Here is a 19,134-nt window from a genome sequence, read left to right on the forward strand (position 1 = left end):
GTCCAATGAGGGAGTAGTAATACACGCAGCTGTAACAGCTGATAGACAGCCGGAGTACCTTAGCTTGTGGTTTGCTCCGGTCAAAGTTTAGTAGTCCAGGCTCCCCTGTGCTGGCCAGACACTAGATCAGGGGTGGCCAACCGGTCAGAGGTAAAGAGCCGAAAAATATTGGTAGTCAAGCTAAAGAGCCGACATCATGCGCGCGCCGAAGGCGCATGCGCCAAAAAAAGGGACGTAGTTTATTTTGACCCCTTGGTTGGGTGTGATACAAATATGCCTCCAATAGTGCAGTGCCATATATACATATGCCCCCAATAGTGGCAGATACACATATGCCCCCCACGGTGCCAGGTATGCACCACACGGTGCCGGGTATGCCCCTATGGTGCCAGAAAGCTGGTATGCCCCCACAGTGCCACAAACTGCTATGCCCCCACAGTGCAAATTTCCCAGCAGCAGCATTCACCATTGTTGCTGCTGCTGCCGGGTGGGGAGAGGACAGTCTGGTGTCCCCCTGCAGTCCTCCTGTCATGTCACTGATGGGAGGAGAGTACAGCACACCGCGCGTCTCCTTCCCCCTCACTTCCCTGTGACTGGGCTGTCCACCAATCAAAGCTCGCTGGCCGGCTCCTGATTGGCTGCTGGCCCGCGAGCTCTGATTGGTGGACGGCCCAGTCACAAGGATGCACAGTAAGGGGTGGGAGAGATGCGCGATGCGTGCTCTCCTCCCCTCAGAAGGAGAAGGGTATCAGGGAACCGGCAGCAGGGGGGACTGGGACGGACAGTGGGCGGCGGGCAGCAGTGGGAGCAGGAGCCTCACTTTACAAGGGGGAGAGCCGCATGAGGCTCAAGAGCCACGGGTTGGCCACCACTGCACTAGATGGATAGGCAAGTGAGAACGGACGCATTTCCCCGCCTGTGTCTGTCGGCGGCTTTATCAAAGATCAAGTGTGCTTGATTCCAGCAGCTGGAATTGATCTCTCTTTGTGTTCCTAGCACTCATTCGTTGTCTTTTCCCTTTCACACCAGCCTAAATTCCAGGGTTGGGCCCGAGAACAACCCGCGACTAGGTTTGTAAGGTTCCTGGGCCAAAATCATTTCAACCCTGCTATTGAGCAGGATTGTTCCCAGGTTTAACCCACTGCAGCTGGAGAGCGGTGACATCTGCGCCCGCCGTCTGACCTGTGATCCGTAACGATTAGGACTTTTCTGGTGTGAAAGGGGCCAATGGTCCCGCATCCCGGTCCGGAGGCTCCGCAGCTCGGCTCACTGGCTCAGGCTGAGCTACTGCTGCTAGGGGCCCATTGGAATACACACAGCCTATTGGCTGCTGAGTATAGAACGGGCCTGCATGGGGGCGGGGACAGCTGAGCCAAACCTCCGGGTCCAGGGGGTGGCCTGAGCCCTATCTGGCCCTGTGCGTAACTCATAGTGGCTCACAGGTAAACCTGCCATATATGTTGGCAGTGCCAGGTACGGCTGATATGCCAGCTGCTGACAAAATTGTAAACAAGTTGAGAAATATCGGTAAGTGTGTAAGTGGCAGTAACCGGTTACTTCTAACCAGAGACCCATTAACCGGGGCACTCACTTTATCCAGTTCATGAGCTCTACAGCATCAGACTCGTAATGCTCCTCCAGCTCCGTCAGCTCGTTAACAATCTGAGGTAAGAACTGTTCAAATATAAAGCAGTTGGTTAGAATCCTCCATTATCCCTACATACATATAATGGTTCGGTACTTCTTTACTTTCACGGCGCCACTAGAAATCGCGGTCATCGCGGGCATTGAATGCACTAAAAATCTATTCTCACTCCACGCCCTAGTGGATAGTAGGGCATGAAAAGGTCGGAGGACGCGTACCGCCGCCCCTTGCGGGCTCGCTGCGCTCGCCACGCTTCGGGTTGACGTTGATCGTGGGGTGGCGTTAACAATTGTGGGGGTCATTTCACACTTGAGGGTGCCTATTTGGCCTCTGTGGGCCATTTAACATTGTTTCCTATGGAAAAATCGTGTCAATTGAGGCATTGAACACAAAATCGTGTCCATTGAGAAATTTAACATTGGTCCCTATGGGAAATCGCGGGCATCGCGTCGCACCCGATTTTTTAGTGCATTCAATGCCCGCGATGACCGCGATTTCCTATCTGTCCTAATCTAGTGGCGCCGTGAAAGTAAAGAAGTACCAATGGTTCTGCAACAGCTATAGGCCAGAACTCAACCCTTCCCATGATTCACAAGTCAATGTGCAACATAAGTACAGTTCTACATAAAAAGTGCCTACAACAGTAACACACATACACAGAAATCCACGTATTACTGTGAAAGCAGAATGTCAGCAATAATGCGGCTTAGGAGATGTGCTGTATGATGGATGCACATTCTCCATAAGTATTCACACAGCTAGTAAACTATACTGGGCTAGATGCACTAAGCTTCAAAAGTGATAAAATGGAGTGTGATAAACAGCCAATCAGCTCCTGTGACATTTTTCAAACACGGTCTGTGACATGGCAGGCAGGAGCTGATTGGCTGGCTGTTTATCACTCTCAAATGTCATCACTTTTGAAGCTTAGTGCATCTGGCCCACTGTCTGTTATAAAGTGAAGGCGCCACCTTGTGGTTGAATTAAACAGTTCCACAGAATGAGCTGTTAATGGCGGATTTGAATGGACTTATGTAGTTACATAGAGAATGCAGAGGTTATATAGAGGCACATGTGAGGGGATGTGTTCGCTATCGTGCATGCAGCCGAACAGGAGAGAAATCATTCAGCGGGCGCACACCATGGAATGATCCATCTCCCCCAGGTAATAAAAGTCAGTCTAGACTGATCCTTATTCTGGCTATTATCCGCTGATTCTAGGGTGGGCGCTGACGTCATGTGACATCAGGGAAAGGGATTGGGAGACCCGCACCATAAGTTTAGTGGTAATAGTTTGTATTGTTTTGTGGGTGGAAGAACGGTCAGCCTGCCAGGAGTTTTATCCAAATACAATTCCTGACCTGCTAGGGTGCAGCCCCCTGATTTAATATTGACACATTTGAAACAAAGAGAAAGAAAAGATATCAGTTTGGACGGGACGCACTCCTCACCCACAATGTCTATTTTAGACTCTTTATAAAAACATACCTACAATTAGGTGTATACTTTATTGGTGTATATTTACACATTGACCTAACCGGTCATCATTTATTTTGGAGGTTCTCAATTTTATTAATTGTATGCAACCTTTTTTATATATGTTCCCTTTGCAAGGGATAATAAGTAGCGAAATTATTAAAAACAAAGTGAAGATATAGAAGAAGAAAGGGTTTAATAAAGATTTAAAAGTATCTCTGTGATCTGTTTGTTGCTGTATTTAGTTTGCTTAATTTGTTGCAAATGTATCCAAATCTGTATTTACTTTATAATAAAGTGAATTTCCAAGTCTGCTATGTTTCTTGTCTAGATTCGATTTTTACATTCCTCCTTTGATCACACACTTTATGTCACACAAATGTAGTATTCATTGGAGTATTTAATTGTGTATAAATCGTCTTATTTCTATTCAAGCTTTGGCGTATTAATTCTGAGTGTACGTTTGTATTTTCACTTACACATCAAGTCTCTAAATGCCTAGTATCCTAAGATACAGTAATGCATCCCAAACACCATGTGAGAGGGGTGCTTGCCGTTCAGCCCGGCACTCTCTTCTATTTAATGTTTGGGATCGGGGAAGATTCCCATGGGGGTGCACGCAGTGTGTGAGGGTCACAGCTGCTTGTGTGTATAAATGGTAGTACGAAATGGTGCACGACTGTGATTTTATTCGGGGATGTACATGTGTATAGACACTATACTTAGATGCTTTTATTGCAATCTATAAATGAGTTATATTCTCAAATGTGTATCACATATCAATGTTAGATATTTTTATTGTTTATAGCAAAAAAGTGTGAATTTTTGCATACACACAAGGAGATCACTAGATTGGATCGCGGTTGTGTGTCATATAGTTGTGCAGATTTTATTAGTACTGGTATTTACTTAGTGATTAATTCCCCTTACATCTGCACACTGATCAGTATGATTCACTTTATAGATGTTATTAATCTCATCACATCTTGCGTACACATGGAGCAATCCCGAAATTGGTTCCTAAATTGGACTTGTTTTCAAGCAATGGTTATTTCCACTGCCTGTAAATGGTGGTGATTAAATACAACACAGTGTTTCCTCACCTTTTAAACACTAGCCGCAAGGTGTCAGAATACTGAGAGTTGCGGATGTTTTTAGTGCAGTAGACCGCACTTGCAGATATTTGCACTTTGGTAGTTAAGCAGTGGGGATGTACATGTGTATAGACACTATACTTAGAAGCTTTTATTGCAATCTATAAATGAGTTATATTCTCAAAGGTGTATCACATATCAATATTAGACATTTTTATTGATTATAGCAAAAAAGTGTGAATTTTTGCATACACACAAGGAGATCACTAGATTGGATCGTGGTTGTGTGTCATATAGTTGTGCAGATTTTATTAGTACTGGTATTTACTTAGTAACTAATTCCCCTTACATCTGCACACTGATCAATATGATTCACTTTATAGATGTTATTAATCTCATCACATCTTGCGTACACATGGAGCAATCCCGAAATTGGTTCCTAAATTGGACTTGTTTTCAAGCAATGGTTATTTCCACTGCCTGTGGATGGTGGTGATTAAATACAACACAGTGTTTCCTCACCTTTTAAACACTAGCCGCTAGGTGTCAGAATACTGAGAGTTGCGGATTTAGTACAGTAAACTGCACTTGCAGATATTTGCACTTTGGTAGTTAAGCAGTGGGGATTTGTTTGTAACATGTGCTCCGTTTTGGATGCACACTGTAATGTCCCACACTGCCTCTTATACCAGAGACTAAGTCCCTTCAGCTAGCGTGCACTACGCACCCGTATCCTGGTATACAATTTAGGCTATTTACACATAATAGATTACACCAAACAGACAGACATATAAATACAGATTTAAGCAATTGCTACAGAGTCACAGAGTGAATGCCTGATGCGCATTTCGCTCAGTAGCTTTTTCAAAGGCTCAACACCTAGGTATCTGGCCCGCCTCTACTGGGTTCTATTTATGGGATTTTGTCTTACTTGGGCGTTTCTACTGTTGGACCAATCACGGTCTTGCTTTTGATTTTTCAAATTAGTCATGACAGTCTTATTGGCTGCAGTTCTTTTTAGGGATAACTGACAATGTTTATGGTTCTATTATTTATGGCATCTGCCCATTTGTTTATATTATGTATAGCAATGTTTTCACCATATATATCAATATTTTATAAGCTTAAGTATGCTGATGCCCAGCTGTTTTCAGTCGTCATTCCATAATTTCTATTTAACAATCAGATTGCAAATTGATCCGTTGCTGCACTATATCTATTTCTTTTTTCTTTTTTATTTTTAAAGGGACTGTCTCTGTCCCTTATTATATACAGTGCTGCTTATTCTTGTATTCTCTATATATATTTTTTTTAGCAGTATTTTATTAGCATTAACGGCAGATTTGATAGGGAATATTTTCATCTTTGTTTTATGTTTTTGCTATTTTTACTGATTCTCATGAATTTCTGCATTTTTATATTTTTATATTTTATACACTTTTAATGGTATTTTATTATTGTGTTGTTCCCAAATAATTATTTTTAAATGGTAATGTGTTATCTCTTGTTTATTTTAATTTTTGGGTGCTCTCATAGGACTTATAATGTCCAAGTCCATGCCATCTGATTTAATGGTATGAATTTGATAATAGATATTTAATAAACAGCCTCACATAGTGATAAACTATTAGTGCAAAAACATTTGGTGTAAAAATAAAAAAAATTATAATAATATAATGAGTGAAATAAAATATAAAGTGCAACTTACAGTATCTGTGCTTAATGCTGTGTGAAATTATTATATAAATTAGTCTGTGGGCAGTATTCAATGAGAAAAGTTCTCCGTGTTTTGTGGAGAACTTGTGCTTTGTTTGCCTTGGACGGAGCATTTTGCTCTCCAAAAGCGAGCAACCCTATTCAATGTGAAATGTTCTCCGTCTTTCTAAGTGACTTTCTCCGTGTCTCTCCGTGTAGCAATTCTCCATCTTTTGATGGAGAGCTGGAATGTGAACTTTTAAACTAAAAGGTTTTTTTAAGAAATTTTGGTGTCAAAAAATCAGTTTTTTTTTTCTGTGAAGGGGCATGTTATTTTTATTCATGTGCTTATAGCACATGAATATATATTTAATTTAAAAAAAATATTTTTTTTAATTTATTTTTTTGTTTGTTTTTTACACAGTGCAGCCAGCAGGGGGCCGGAGCGCTCGAGCCGCTCATTAGATATTCATATATTCACTGCACCCGAACGTAACTATGCACAAACGGGTGCAGTGAATACTGGGTCCCCCCGCTGGCTATAGGGGGGTGCAGCCTGGGTCCTGGAGAGCCCCCCTCCCCTCCACAGTCCTCTGGAGCAGCCAGGGAGACTTTAATCTCTCTGGCTGCTTCCGGCTCCCTGAAAGCTCCCTGCTCCCTGCAGGGGTTAAGACTCTCCGCGGGTGGCGGAGAGCATCAGCCACATTGAATAGAGGGAGCAGGAGTGGCAGAGAGCCCTCCGGAACACGGAGAGTGCATGGAGAGCGAAATAAAACGCTCTCCATGCACGGAGAACTTTTTCATTGAATACTGCCCTATGACTGAATCTATGCGGAAAATAGTGCCATCGTTGTGATGATTATTCATATCCTGCCTGTATAGGCAGAATATGCAGATTTCATTATGGGTTGTGCTTCCTCAGTGTAATTACATTATAAGTGATCCTCTCCTTACTATATATAATTGGTTTAGTGAATGATAATATCCTAGCTGTGTGTACACTTGGATGTGCTTGTGAATAATTATGTTCTAAGTGTATCTATAGTGTGTGTTGCCTGTATTTGGCTTTCTATTAATCGGGAATTACTCTTAGTGTATTATGAGGTTCCTCATCGTATATTTTGTTTTAATGAGGATCATTCAATCACTCATTATTACAGTTTTATATTATATAAAAGAAAGTTTTTAATAATTTCGCTACTTATTATCCCTTGCAAAGGGAACATATATAAAAAAGGTTGCATACAATTAATAAAATTGAGAACCTCCAAAATAAATGATGACCGGTTAGGTCAATGTGTAAATATACACCAATAAAGTATACACCTAATTGTAGGTATGTTTTTATAAAGAGTCTAAAATAGACATTGTGGGTGAGGAGTGCGTCCCGTCCGTCCTGTCCTTGTGTTTCCCCCTATATCCCTATAGATTGTAAGCTTGCAGCAGGGCCCTCCTACCTCCAAGTCTGTATGTTGTTACCCAGTTTGTTTTATCACTGTCTACTATTGTAAAGCGCAACGGAATCTGCTGCGCTATATAAGAACCTGTAAATAAATAAATAAATAACTGATTTCTTTTCTTTCTCTTTGTTTCAAATGTGTCATGTGACATCAGCCCAACCCGAGCAGGCATTGCCGCACCTGTGTTTATAGCGATGCCCATAAAACACTGGGGTGTTCCCCTGCTGCTCGCCCCCGGCCCGCCCTTCTCAGAGGCAAATGGCCTGGCGAGTGTGAACCTCACCAAAGCCGTTCGCTCCTGGGATTTGCACTTTTGCATAATCGCACATTATCATGCAAATAAAGAACATTGGAGACGGCCCTTAATTTCTGTGACTAGAAACTTTGTCTTGTGTCATCACAGAGCGCAGTCCCAAGGGTATGTCATTGTAAGTCAATCAATAAATGGGTCACACACTTGTACTGCCTCATATGGTCAGCGATTGTCAGATTGCCACTGGATCTTAACATTCCCACGGCAACATCACCTGAACTCGCACTTCTCACCACCCCTTTTAGTGCACGACTCGCAGGTTTCTGCTTGCAGCCCTATGGGGATTTGAGCAATAATACGCGAGCAGAAGGTGCTGTAAGTGCGGCCGAACACCACACTTAATAACACCTGCGATAACATTGTGGGTGATGGGACTGAGCCCTAAATGTTGTGTCACATTTATACACTACAAATAAAAGACAAGACACATGTGTTCCGTGAAAGATCTCTCACCTCCCTCCATAAGCTGAAGCCAATGACTGCAGGAACGGCAGCACTTAGGATGAAAGCCTGTAACATATATAAGAGACACCAGTAATCCAGCATTACAGGCTCAGGCCAAAAGGGGGACATGGAAGGACAGCAATGTTATTCATCTCAGATTGTATTAAGCATGATAAACACCATCCCTGCAATTGTAACTGTGCAATAGGCAATCTATAATAAAGCAATGGCACACTAAACCAAATAGTCATGTCCCCTCAATTTTCATGATGTGTATACTCCTGCCACCTTGTGGTCAACACCGGAATTGCAAGATACAAGCAGTGCATCCCAAAAACACACACAAAAAAAATCACTTTACAAGCTTCTCATACTCCATCCACGAATAACCAGAAAAAAAAATTATTCTTCCTTAAGACCCATGGCTCTAAATAGACTGTGGAAACATATTACAAAACATAACATGATAAAAACCAAAAAACACAACCAATAAACACAATAGGTTTAGCTAAGCAGGAAATATGAGAGACTACGGAATTAATATTAAGGGTGAGGCAGCCATATTGAGCGAGCAGTTGCTAGGATTATAAATCCTCTTGATGAAGGATCCAGATGCCATTTTATGTGCACTGCATAGGATTACACAGGGCAGGACAGGCAGTGCCGACAACTGCTGACCAACAATATGGGCAAGAACCATGCATTTTTTTGTATTCTACACAGAGCACCAGGCGGGGCAGCCATGTTGGGCGCATCACAATGGTCAATATGTAGGAATAAGCATTACATATGGATAAAGGACCTACAAAAATGAACATTAAGCCAGAAAAGTACAAACCACTGTAAGTGGAGCATTACGGAGTCTCACTAAGAGGCAAATAGGTTTACGGGCAGTTTAAGCCACTTCATGGGGAGACTACACGATTTGTGGCAAATAACTTTTACATGGCTGCTCTTGTGGTCACGGCCTCCCACCCTTGTATATAACAATATACTGTTCTCCATTCGGCTCTCCTGGATAAGAGTGGCTTATTCCTTTTTATTCCCATAACAATACGATTCCCCGCTTGGCAATAAGTGGATTACTCACCAGTAAAACAGGATGTACGGTTTTCAGTCGTATCCACTTGAAAAGCGTTATCCAAAGCTCAGGTGAGCAAACTCCAAAAGCAGCGAGCACACAAACATAGGGCGTCCACAGGTACTTCATTCTGAAACAGAGACGCGCAAGTTCTCTTTTTAATGCAAATAGATTTTTATTGTTTTAGGTGTAGCAAACACAGTATAATTCTATTGTAAATTTGACAATTGAAGAGCAGTACATTAGCTTAATAGAATATGCAAAAACTGGTGTGTGTGGGGGGGGGGGGGGGGGGGGGGGGAGGGAGAGGAAAAAAAAAAAGGGGGGGGGGGGAAGGAAAGGGTATCAGAAGGGGGGGGGGGGGGGGGAATTCCGGTTCGTAAATTTAGTTATCAGTAGTTAAGATAAAAAGTATAGTCGTGGACGCGGGTCTACAGCCACTTCCAACAGGGAGGGTCAGCGGGAGAGTAAGCGTGAGGGGGGAGACAACCGATGCCCCGGTCGATAGAGAGGGGGGGGAGGGGGCACCAAGAGGATTAGGGTGTTATTGCTTCTTTGTAGGTCTTGGTGTCCTTAAAGAGCAGCCAGCGGGACCATGTATTCCTGAACTGGGCGTGTCTGTCCTCAGCAGAGGATAGGATGTCTTCCATGTCCATGTAAAAGTCTATTTTTTTGAACCAGTCCTTTGTTGTTGGAGGAGAGGAGGAGCGCCACCTCACCGGGATAACCGATTTAGCAGCATTGTTCAGGTGGCATAGCAGGGAGTTTTTGTATCTCGATATGGGGGGCTGGTGAGAGGTGGAATAGCCAGAATAGTTGGTCTGTGGGGATCTGGTCTCCCAGGATAACCGCAGACAATCTGAATATCTCCGACCAATAAGGTAGGATAAGAGGGCACTGCCACCATATGTGCAGTGGGTTTCCTGGGGCCCCGGAGCAACGCCAGCAGATATTGGGAGCTCCAGTGCCCATTTTGGAGAGGGTGTCTGGGCATCTGTACCAGCGAGATATTAATTTGTATTGTGTTTCGCGGACACCCACATTGGTGGAACATGCGTGAGCCAGGCATAGAATCTTTTCCCAGTTGGCGTCACCTATCTCCTCTCCCAGTTCTCGGTCCCAGGCTACTGTAAAGTGGGGAGGTTTGAGGCTGGTATCTGCCAGGATAAGATTGTATATTGTGGAGATGGTGTGTTGTGGGGGGGTCTTATTGGCGCAAAGGAGTTCAAAGGGTGACGGGGGGCTGGTTAGCGTGTTGGAGGGACCAAGAGAGTGGAAATAGTGACGGACCTGTAGGTACCGCCAGTATTCCACATCTGGTAGGCTCCATTCAGCTTTAACTTCATCAAAAGACAAAAAACGTCCCGCGCTCACCAGCTGTCCTACTCGGAAGAGTCCCCTGTCTAACCAACGGCTAAAGGCCGACAAATCTGCACCAGGAGGAAAGCAGCTAAGTGCAAGAAAGGACCTATACGGGAAGGTCTTTAAGGAAATGGAGGGGAATTTCCTAAGGGATTTCCATGTTTGCATGGTGGGTCCTATAGTGGGATGGCTTGAGGTAGGTAAGGAGGGGAGCCATGGGGCTATATATACCGGGGTGCGTAGTTCCTGCTGCTCGATCCGAACCCATTGTTTTGTCGTATCTCTTCTCGACCATTCAATGATCCTAGTTAGTAGTGAGGCCTGATAGTATCCTTGGATATATGGGAGTCTTAAGCCTCCCCTAGATGTTGATCTGTGTAAGAGATCTAATCTCAGACGCGGTCGTTTTCCTGCCCAGACAAAATCACGTATTATGGCCTGTATATCTTTAAACCAATGTTGGGGGATCTTAATGGGGAGGGTCTGGAGAAGGTAAAGGATCCTGGGGAGGAAGTTCATCTTCAGGATCCCCAATCTACCAAACCATGAAAAAGGTCGAGCTCTCCACGAACACAAATCGTGCCGCAGTTTCGTAAGGAGGGGGGTGAAGTTAGCTTCAAAGAGCCGGGAGGGGCATCTAGTGTATTACCTAGTATATACCTAGTACTCCTAGGTATTTTAGTTGGGAGTCGTGCCAGGTGAAGGGAAACGCTGATTTGAGGCCGGAGATGATACTAGGGGGAGTGGAAATATTTAGTGCAATTGACTTTGTGTAGTTAATTTTAAAGTTGGAAAGGGCCCCGAAGAGGGAGATGATCGGGGATGTGAGTGTTGCGAGTAGGTCATCGGCAAATAGGGCTAGTTTATATTCCTGGCCGAGGAGGGTGAAGCCAGAGATATCTGGGTTCGCTCTTATAGAGAGGGCTAGGGCCTCCATGCAGAGAATAAATATTAGTGGTGAAAGGGGGCAGCCCTGGCGAGTGCCGTTCCTAATATTAAAGGAAGTGAATAAGGAGCCGTTGACCTTGACCTTGGCTGATGGAGTACGGTAAAGGGAGAGAATGTGTTGGGAGAAAGTGGGGCCTAATCCCATGTGCTGGAGGATACCTGACATGAAGCTCCAGTCGATCCTGTCAAACGCTTTTTCGGCATCGGTAGAGAGCAGGATCGCTGGAGCACCCGTCTTAGAGATGTGGTGGACTAAAGCCAGGATTTTGGAGGTGTTGTCTCGGGCCTCACGTCCCGGGACAAACCCCACTTGATCACTAGGTATGATGCTCGGGAGGAGCAACTTCAGTCTATTTGCTAAGAGTTTGGCAAAGAGTTTCAGGTCAGAATTCAAAAGTGATATGGGGCGGTAACTGGGGCAGAGGGACGGGTCTTTGCCCTCTTTAGGGATAACTGTAATGATGGCTTCAAGGGACTGTTTGGAAAAGGGGGACGAGTCTGAGATCGAGTTGAAGGCTTCCAGGAGCATGGGGAGCAATTTGTCCTTGAAGGCCTTATAATAAACAATGGGGAAACCATCTGGGCCTGGGCTCTTCCCAGAGGGGGAAGATTTTATAGCTTCCTCAAGTTCAAGGAGTGAAAATGTTTTTTTCTAGTTCCTCTATAGTGGCTGGACTAAGTTTCACCTATCGCGCGTTGCTTCTCCCCAGCCTCAGGGAAGGATTCTGTAGGGGGGAGGTTATAGAGCGAGGAATAGTAGGAGCAGAAGGCTTCCGCTATCTTATCCGTCTCGTGGAAAGTTCGGTCCGTCCCATCCCTGATAGAGGATATGAAGGAAATGGCTCTTTTTTCGCAAAAGAGCACAGGCCAGCATTTTGCCAGGTTTGTTGCCCCATTTATAGTATTTGCTACGGCATTTTCTGTAGGAGAATTTGATCTTATCTAAAAGGATCCTATTCAGTTTCGACCGAGCAGCAAGGAGTTCACAGTAAGTGTCGAGTTCTCTTTTTATACTGAATTAGCCTCTCCCCCTTGTGTCTCATTGTTAGCACTATATATTTCCCAGGCAGGCAACTAGTTCAAGCTAGGGACAGCATTCGGTGCAGTTGCCATCAATGGCGAAACTGCAACCAGCCATCAACAGTAACAAACTATGTGATGGATGACCATTGATAGTTTTACCTATCGATGGTCATCCATTCCATTTTATTTGACTGGCTGGCCTGTGGGCGGAGCTATGCTCCGTGTCCCAAACCTTAAATTAAAAAAAAAAAATTGGTTTTGCTGTGCCATCGATGGAGAGAAACTCCCCCATCGATGGCAAAAGTATTTGACATCAGCCATAAACCATCAATGATTTTGAATCATCGATGGTCGATTGCCATCCCTAGTCACAACATGCCCAGAAAAAGCTCAGTATAACTTCTGACACTCCAGCCATTGTGGAAAAATACATTTCTGGGCATACTGGGACTTGTGGTACAACAACAGCTGGGAAGCCAAGCTTCCAACTAGTTTGCTATTGCGTTATTATTATCAGTCTTACTGACATCTATGAATCTGTAAATTAACTCAAGTGATGTTTTAATGGAGTAAAAATTACTTTATTCCAGGCTTACTCAGTGATAACGCCAAGTGTTCAGCAATGACACAATACAAAACCACATAATGTAAGGAACAAGCAAGAACGGATTGTATGGCTTGGGTGCAGGAAATAGATAATGTCAGTATACACACACACCCCTGTCCATGCATTCAGCACGATGACCGAGACTGCATCTAGGGTCTGTCAGGCCAATCACAAGGCAGCCAAGCAAATAGATGCGGAGAGGCCAGCGAATGAGCAGCCACGCAGATACAGTGATCAGCGAATCAGAGACCTGTTCATGTATGCCAACATTCTCATCAACTCCAAGCAATCTCATCCAGGTCATGCGACATACAGATTTAGACCAACATTCTATGCAATCCCAGACTCATCAAGTGTGACTACAAGAGATTCTGTATACGTCAGACCTCACCCCTCAAAGGTCATGGCTAAGCAGCCAAGGAGAAGAGTCTGGATGATGTGGTAGATGACCTCCGGCTTCTCCCCGATCCGTCCTTCCTCTGGAGGGATATTACTGCTTATCGGAATACCCCTGCAAAAACAACGCTACAATTAGTACTAAGGAGAAAGAGAAAACTAGAACAACATTTTAAAAAGATCAACAGAGATTTTTTTTTAAATTGACTTCCGAGTTAATTATATAGCGCACACATATTCCGCAGCACTTTACAGAGACACTCACATCACATCACTCAACACTCAAATCAGTCCCTGCCCCAGCGAAGCTTACAATCTATGTTCCCTACCACATGTACACACACACACACACTATGGTTAACTTACACATGTATATTTGAATTGGAAAGTACCTGAAGGAGAAAAAAAAAAAACCACATACAAGCACGGGGAGAATATACAAACTACACACAGTTATGGCCATGGTTAATGTTACCCATCAAACCATCAGTGCCGCACATGCACTAAGTACATTAAATGACCGGTTATGTATTAGGCTGAAAAATACTACTTACTATTATTCTTATTTCTTTCTATAGGTCGACAAGCATTTGGTGTACAATGGGAAGGATGATAGTCAAAAGGTTGACATGAGTTTTGCACCCTTTTTTCATCGAGAATGACGACGCAAGTCGCCATGGACACCATATCAGTGTAAAAGGTGCCCATACACTAGTAAGATTTATCTTCAGATCTGGCTGGTTGGAACAAAAACATGGTTATGGATGAGTGACAGTTTGGCAGTTTTCCAGCATTTCCAAGAAATGGTCAACTGTCTTTTGCTCTCATCCATAACCATGTTTTTGTTCCAACCAGCCAGATCTGAAGATAAATCTGCGTGTGTATGGCCACCTTAAAGCTGTGCTCGCCATGCTTCAGACACGAAAAAAAAAAAACCATAACGACCTTTTCACCGTCAACCTTCCCATTGTGGGCCTAATGCTTGTGTCGAAATTCCGATCCTTCAGAGTGTTGACCTAGCGAACGTATCCCATCTCAGACCCGGGTTATTGCTGGGTTGGTGACGTATGGTCCCAGGTCGAGGTGTGCGCCTATTCAATACTGTCTTTCCCGAGAGCATCGAAGAGTCAGATCAATAGAACGGGCCAGACTTTAAAAGCTGTCGGCCCGATTTGCCGATAACGGCTGTGAATTGTCGCAATCACGGCCAAATCTCGACAATCCACGGCCGTTTATGGGGACATGCCTCCTTTTCGCCAATAGGCAAGCGGGACATTGAATCCCACCTGGCGATATGCTGTCCAGGGAAACGAAAACGGGCCAGGGTGACGGCTGTCAACAGCCATGACCTGGGATTGAATATCCTCCTAAATGTATAATAATTTTTTTTTTTGCGATATTTCAAGTAAGCACAGACAAAACAATAAAAATGATGTAAACATAATAAGGTACATTTAGGCTTCTACTTTGTTTACTTATTTTAGATGTTTTCATATACCCAGCACAGTGTTCCTACGATACTATGGGCCGGATGTAATAAAATCAGAGTTTTGTGGTCGTGTGGGATGCCGGCCGAACTTGGACTTATTTAAAGGGGCAATCATTTACAAGCATGGGTTTGCCCTTTAAAAAAAATAAATAAAGATTGCAGAAAAAAACTGAAATATTATTGACAAAAATCTATTTCTTACTGAAGTCTTTTAACGATTCCCTGGCATATGGAGAACAGGCAGATAATGAAGACCAAGATGTAAAACGGCAGAAGCGAGGACTGCGTGAGCCGTAAGATGTAGTCCTGAGAGGGCGGCTGAAAGGACTCCTGGCACAGAAGCCAATTCACTGTGAAGTTCCTACAATACAGGAACACAGCTAGGAACAAAAGTACAAACTGACAGCACGATCTGGAAAACGTCAGAATGACACAGAACTTACTTGGTCATGTTCAGTCCAAATTTAACTTCTAGAAACTTCAGGATTTGACGGTTTTCTTTCTGCGGAATCACGGTCTGTAGGATATAAATCCATGCTTAGATTATGGAGGATTTTAGTACATGCCCCGCCCACAAACCATCTTCACTTGTACAATGAGATGTGCAGCAGTTCAAACATCTCATTTTATTTTCCCATTGGCTGGTCCTGGCTATTACATATTCCTGTTGGATAGCCTACTGAGGATTTTCTTTATTAATCTAATTAGTCCACAGTGGCCTTATTCTAGTTCACTCTTTCTGACAAATCCCTTCTTAGAAGGACAAAACCATGTGCACTGCAGGGGGGGGCAGATGTAAAATGTGCAGAGAGAATTAGATTTGGGTGGGTTATTTTGTTTCTGTGCAGGGTAAATACTGGCTGCTTTATTTTTACACTGCAATATAGATCTCACTTTGAAGTAAAACCCCAGCCAAATCTAATTATCTCTGCACAAGTAACACCTGCCCCACCTGCAGTGCACATGGTTTTCTCCATCTAAGGATTTTGTCAGAAAGAGTGAACTAGAATAAGGCCCTGTGTCCGGTTTGTGTTAACCATTTAATTGCTGCTGTCACTAAATAAAAAGGCATTAAAAAAATATTAGCTTTAATACCAAAATATCTTTTTGTTGTTGTTGTTTTTGCAAATTTGAATTCCTACTGGACTTGTTGCATTGGTTAGATACAACTGTGCAGCAGAGCGTAACGTATCTAACATATAATAGAAACAATCTTTCAAAAAGGTTCAAGCCCACTGCTCATGTAACATTCATTTAGGGGGTTATTCGGCCCTGATCGCGGCTGTGTGAAACTGCAGCCGCCTGTGACCAGTTAGCCACCGCCCTCCCGGAGTGTAATCCCGCCCTGTGCAAGTTTGCGAATAGATCGCTGGTCAGCAAATCACGTCACCATTACGAGGCCGGAACGGATGTCACACACCCAACCTGAATACTCCTGGGTATGACTGCGTTTTTCCTGACACTCCCTGAAAACATCCAGTTATAACCCCAAATCACCGTCTTCCTGTCAATCAAACTGCAGCCGGTTTGCAAATAAAAAATGAGCTGTTCAATAACAACTGGCGAAAACGCACAACAGTGATCAGGCTGAACTACACCCCTTTCCCAACAACAAGCCGGGACGCACCCAGGATTTTGTACCCGGCTCCAAGCCAGGTGCGACCCGGCTTGTAAACCCCATTTTCCACCAGCGTCCCCCACCAGGCATAATGCTGGGTGGGTGACGTCATTGGTCCTGAGCCATTGCTGGGAAAAGAGATCATATACCAGCACCGACTATTGCATTGCAGTGAATGGGATCCGGGTCGCATTGACCTGGGTTATCCGTTTACACTGCACAGCCAGCCGGGTAAAACCAGTGTTCAACCCTGCTCACTACCCAGGTTGAAATGCTGGGTCTCACGACCTGGGTCATTTCAACTTGGAGCGTTTTCACCTGTCTGCAATCCCAGGTTTTGCGCGCTCCTGTGCAACAACCTTGGATATTTAGGCTAGTAGAAAAGGGGTGATCGTTGCAAAAACTTCTTGTGATCCACAAATGCAGGTATTGCTGTGTGCACGATTCATAAACTCGCAGGTAAATGGACAGAAGATAAATTATTGTATTTATATAGCACTTTTTTCCAGCAGGACTTAACATTGCTTTAGAGATGACAAAAAAAAAAAAAAAATTATTAAATGTGTCTGCACCTTTCTCATGGGAACCGTTTCTTTTAGCAGATTTCAATTCCTGGCCTACTGCTGCTAAACCCCCTTCTGTTCCCCCACCACTCACTACTCTAGTTACCGTTGCCAGGAAAGTTATATTACAGAGGTTGATCTCCCCACAGGCCCTCCCCCGCCCCAAGGGATGTGTGGGTTTAAATATACATTTTGATTCCCATTTCTATATCCAATCCTATTGCTATACACCAATTCAACATTTCGATCCTAACCTTTAAGGTTTTTCGCTGCCTTTGATATCACCTATGGCAATTTAGGATCTTTTGGTGTGTGTGTGTGTTTTTAAAACAACATATTATTTTTAATGTATCATTACTAATTGATGACAGTTTCTTTGTCCATTGATATATTTTATACACTGTGTAGATGTATGATTGTTTGTAATCTGTAGCATTCCTCTAATAAAAGTGTGTTCAAAAACAAAATGCGCACGCTATCACTTACCCGTATTAAAAAGTGCAGCGATGCAGCTATTGTAAAGGCCAAATAAAAATACATGATCTTCATCAGTTTTACTCGGAACGTCCCCCTTTTCACACTGATCTGAGAGAAACAGGGAGTGGATGTTACTAGGAAACCCAAGAACAAGAGAGAAAAGGTAGGTTCGGTTTCCCTATAAGGATTGTTCAGCAGCCAATGGATAAGAGATAAACGCGAGGGTGATAAAAGGCCAGATGCACTTAGCTTCAAAAAGGGATAAAATAGAGAGCGATAAACAGGCAGCCAATCAGCTCTTACCTGCTATGTCACAGACTGCGTTTGAAAAATGTCAGGCAGGAGCTGATTGGCTGGCTGTTTATCACTCTCCAGGTTATCACTTTTGAAGCTTAGAGCATCTGGCCCAAAGGTGCAGATGTATGAAGCCTTAACAAGAGATAAATGTAAGGGTGATACAGAGAGATAAACGTCCAGCCAATCAGCTCCTTACTGACTTTTTTCAAACACAGGCTGTAACATGGCAGTTAGCAGGTGATTGGCTGGACGTTTATCTCTCTTTATCACCCTTGCATTTATCTCTTGTTAAGGCTTAATACATCTGCCCCAATGAGTGATAAACACCCAGCCAATCAGCTCCTATTTTTCAAAAAACATTCTATAACAACAGTTGGTAGCTGATTGGCTGAATGATTATCACACTCGCATTTATCTCTTTTAATACCTCTGCCCCATTGGCTGCTGAACAACCCTTATAGGGAAACAGAAAATAAGATCGGATTGGTTGCTATGGGCAACAGCAACACGTTTCCTTTTTTTTTTTAAGTTTTATTTAATATACCCTATGGAGTCTGCAAGCTATAGGCAACACTACAGCCTGCAACCTAACCGGGTGTGATAGATTAGTCTAGTGATATAAAGTCTACACCAAGAGGTCAACATGCACAAGGTAGACACAAGGAAAAAGGTGGACATGGAAAAGGTCGACAAAGTTTTCATGGTGTTTTTTTTCTTTCATGTCAATGTCGACACGAGCAAACGGACCCCCAATTATTGGACCACGTACCCTTACAGCCTTGCTGTGCTCGACATACTATACCGTTACCAATCGGAGTCCAAAGGAGGTAAAAAGTTACAAAATAAATGTAGAAAAAAAAAATCCAAAAAGGTTGACCTTTTCATGTGTCGACCAGATCCACATTGATATTTTGCTTGTTGACCTAGACATTGTCTATCACGATCCGCCATCCGGACACCAACAGAAAGCTGGGTACACACTGGGCGATAGATCGCCAACGAAATGCACAATATTGTTGCCGATATTATGTATATATTGTCCAGCGTGTGCAGATAATGATGATGCACAGCCGAGGGTCATTAACGACCCCGTCCTCCGTCGACTATACATGCAGCTCAATCTAACAATTTCATCAGCGACTGCAC

General features: G+C 43.7%; 1 protein-coding gene across 3 annotated transcripts in view; it reads right to left on the bottom strand.

Annotated features, from left to right (window-relative positions):
• DPY19L4 (dpy-19 like 4) overlaps positions 1-19,134 on the bottom strand; it is a 49,308-nt gene that overhangs the window by 12,182 nt on the left and 17,992 nt on the right. For 2 of the 3 annotated variants that reach the window (XM_083187035.1, XM_083187036.1), the window contains exons 11-17: positions 17,701-17,799; positions 15,477-15,550; positions 15,236-15,394; positions 13,540-13,659; positions 9,218-9,338; positions 8,137-8,193; positions 1,592-1,674 (exon numbers count right to left, since the gene is read on the bottom strand). In XM_083187035.1, the coding sequence (XP_083043161.1) occupies positions 1,592-1,674; positions 8,137-8,193; positions 9,218-9,338; positions 13,540-13,659; positions 15,236-15,394; positions 15,477-15,550; positions 17,701-17,799 (713 nt within the window). The remainder of the gene's footprint in view (positions 1-1,591; positions 1,675-8,136; positions 8,194-9,217; positions 9,339-13,539; positions 13,660-15,235; positions 15,395-15,476; positions 15,551-17,700; positions 17,800-19,134) is intronic. The other variant, XM_083187037.1, reaches the window with a different exon arrangement.

The sequence above is a fragment of the Crinia signifera genome, chromosome 5 (assembly GCF_055691185.1).
Source record: "Crinia signifera chromosome 5, ASM5569118v1, whole genome shotgun sequence".
NCBI lineage: Eukaryota > Metazoa > Chordata > Amphibia > Anura > Myobatrachidae > Crinia > Crinia signifera.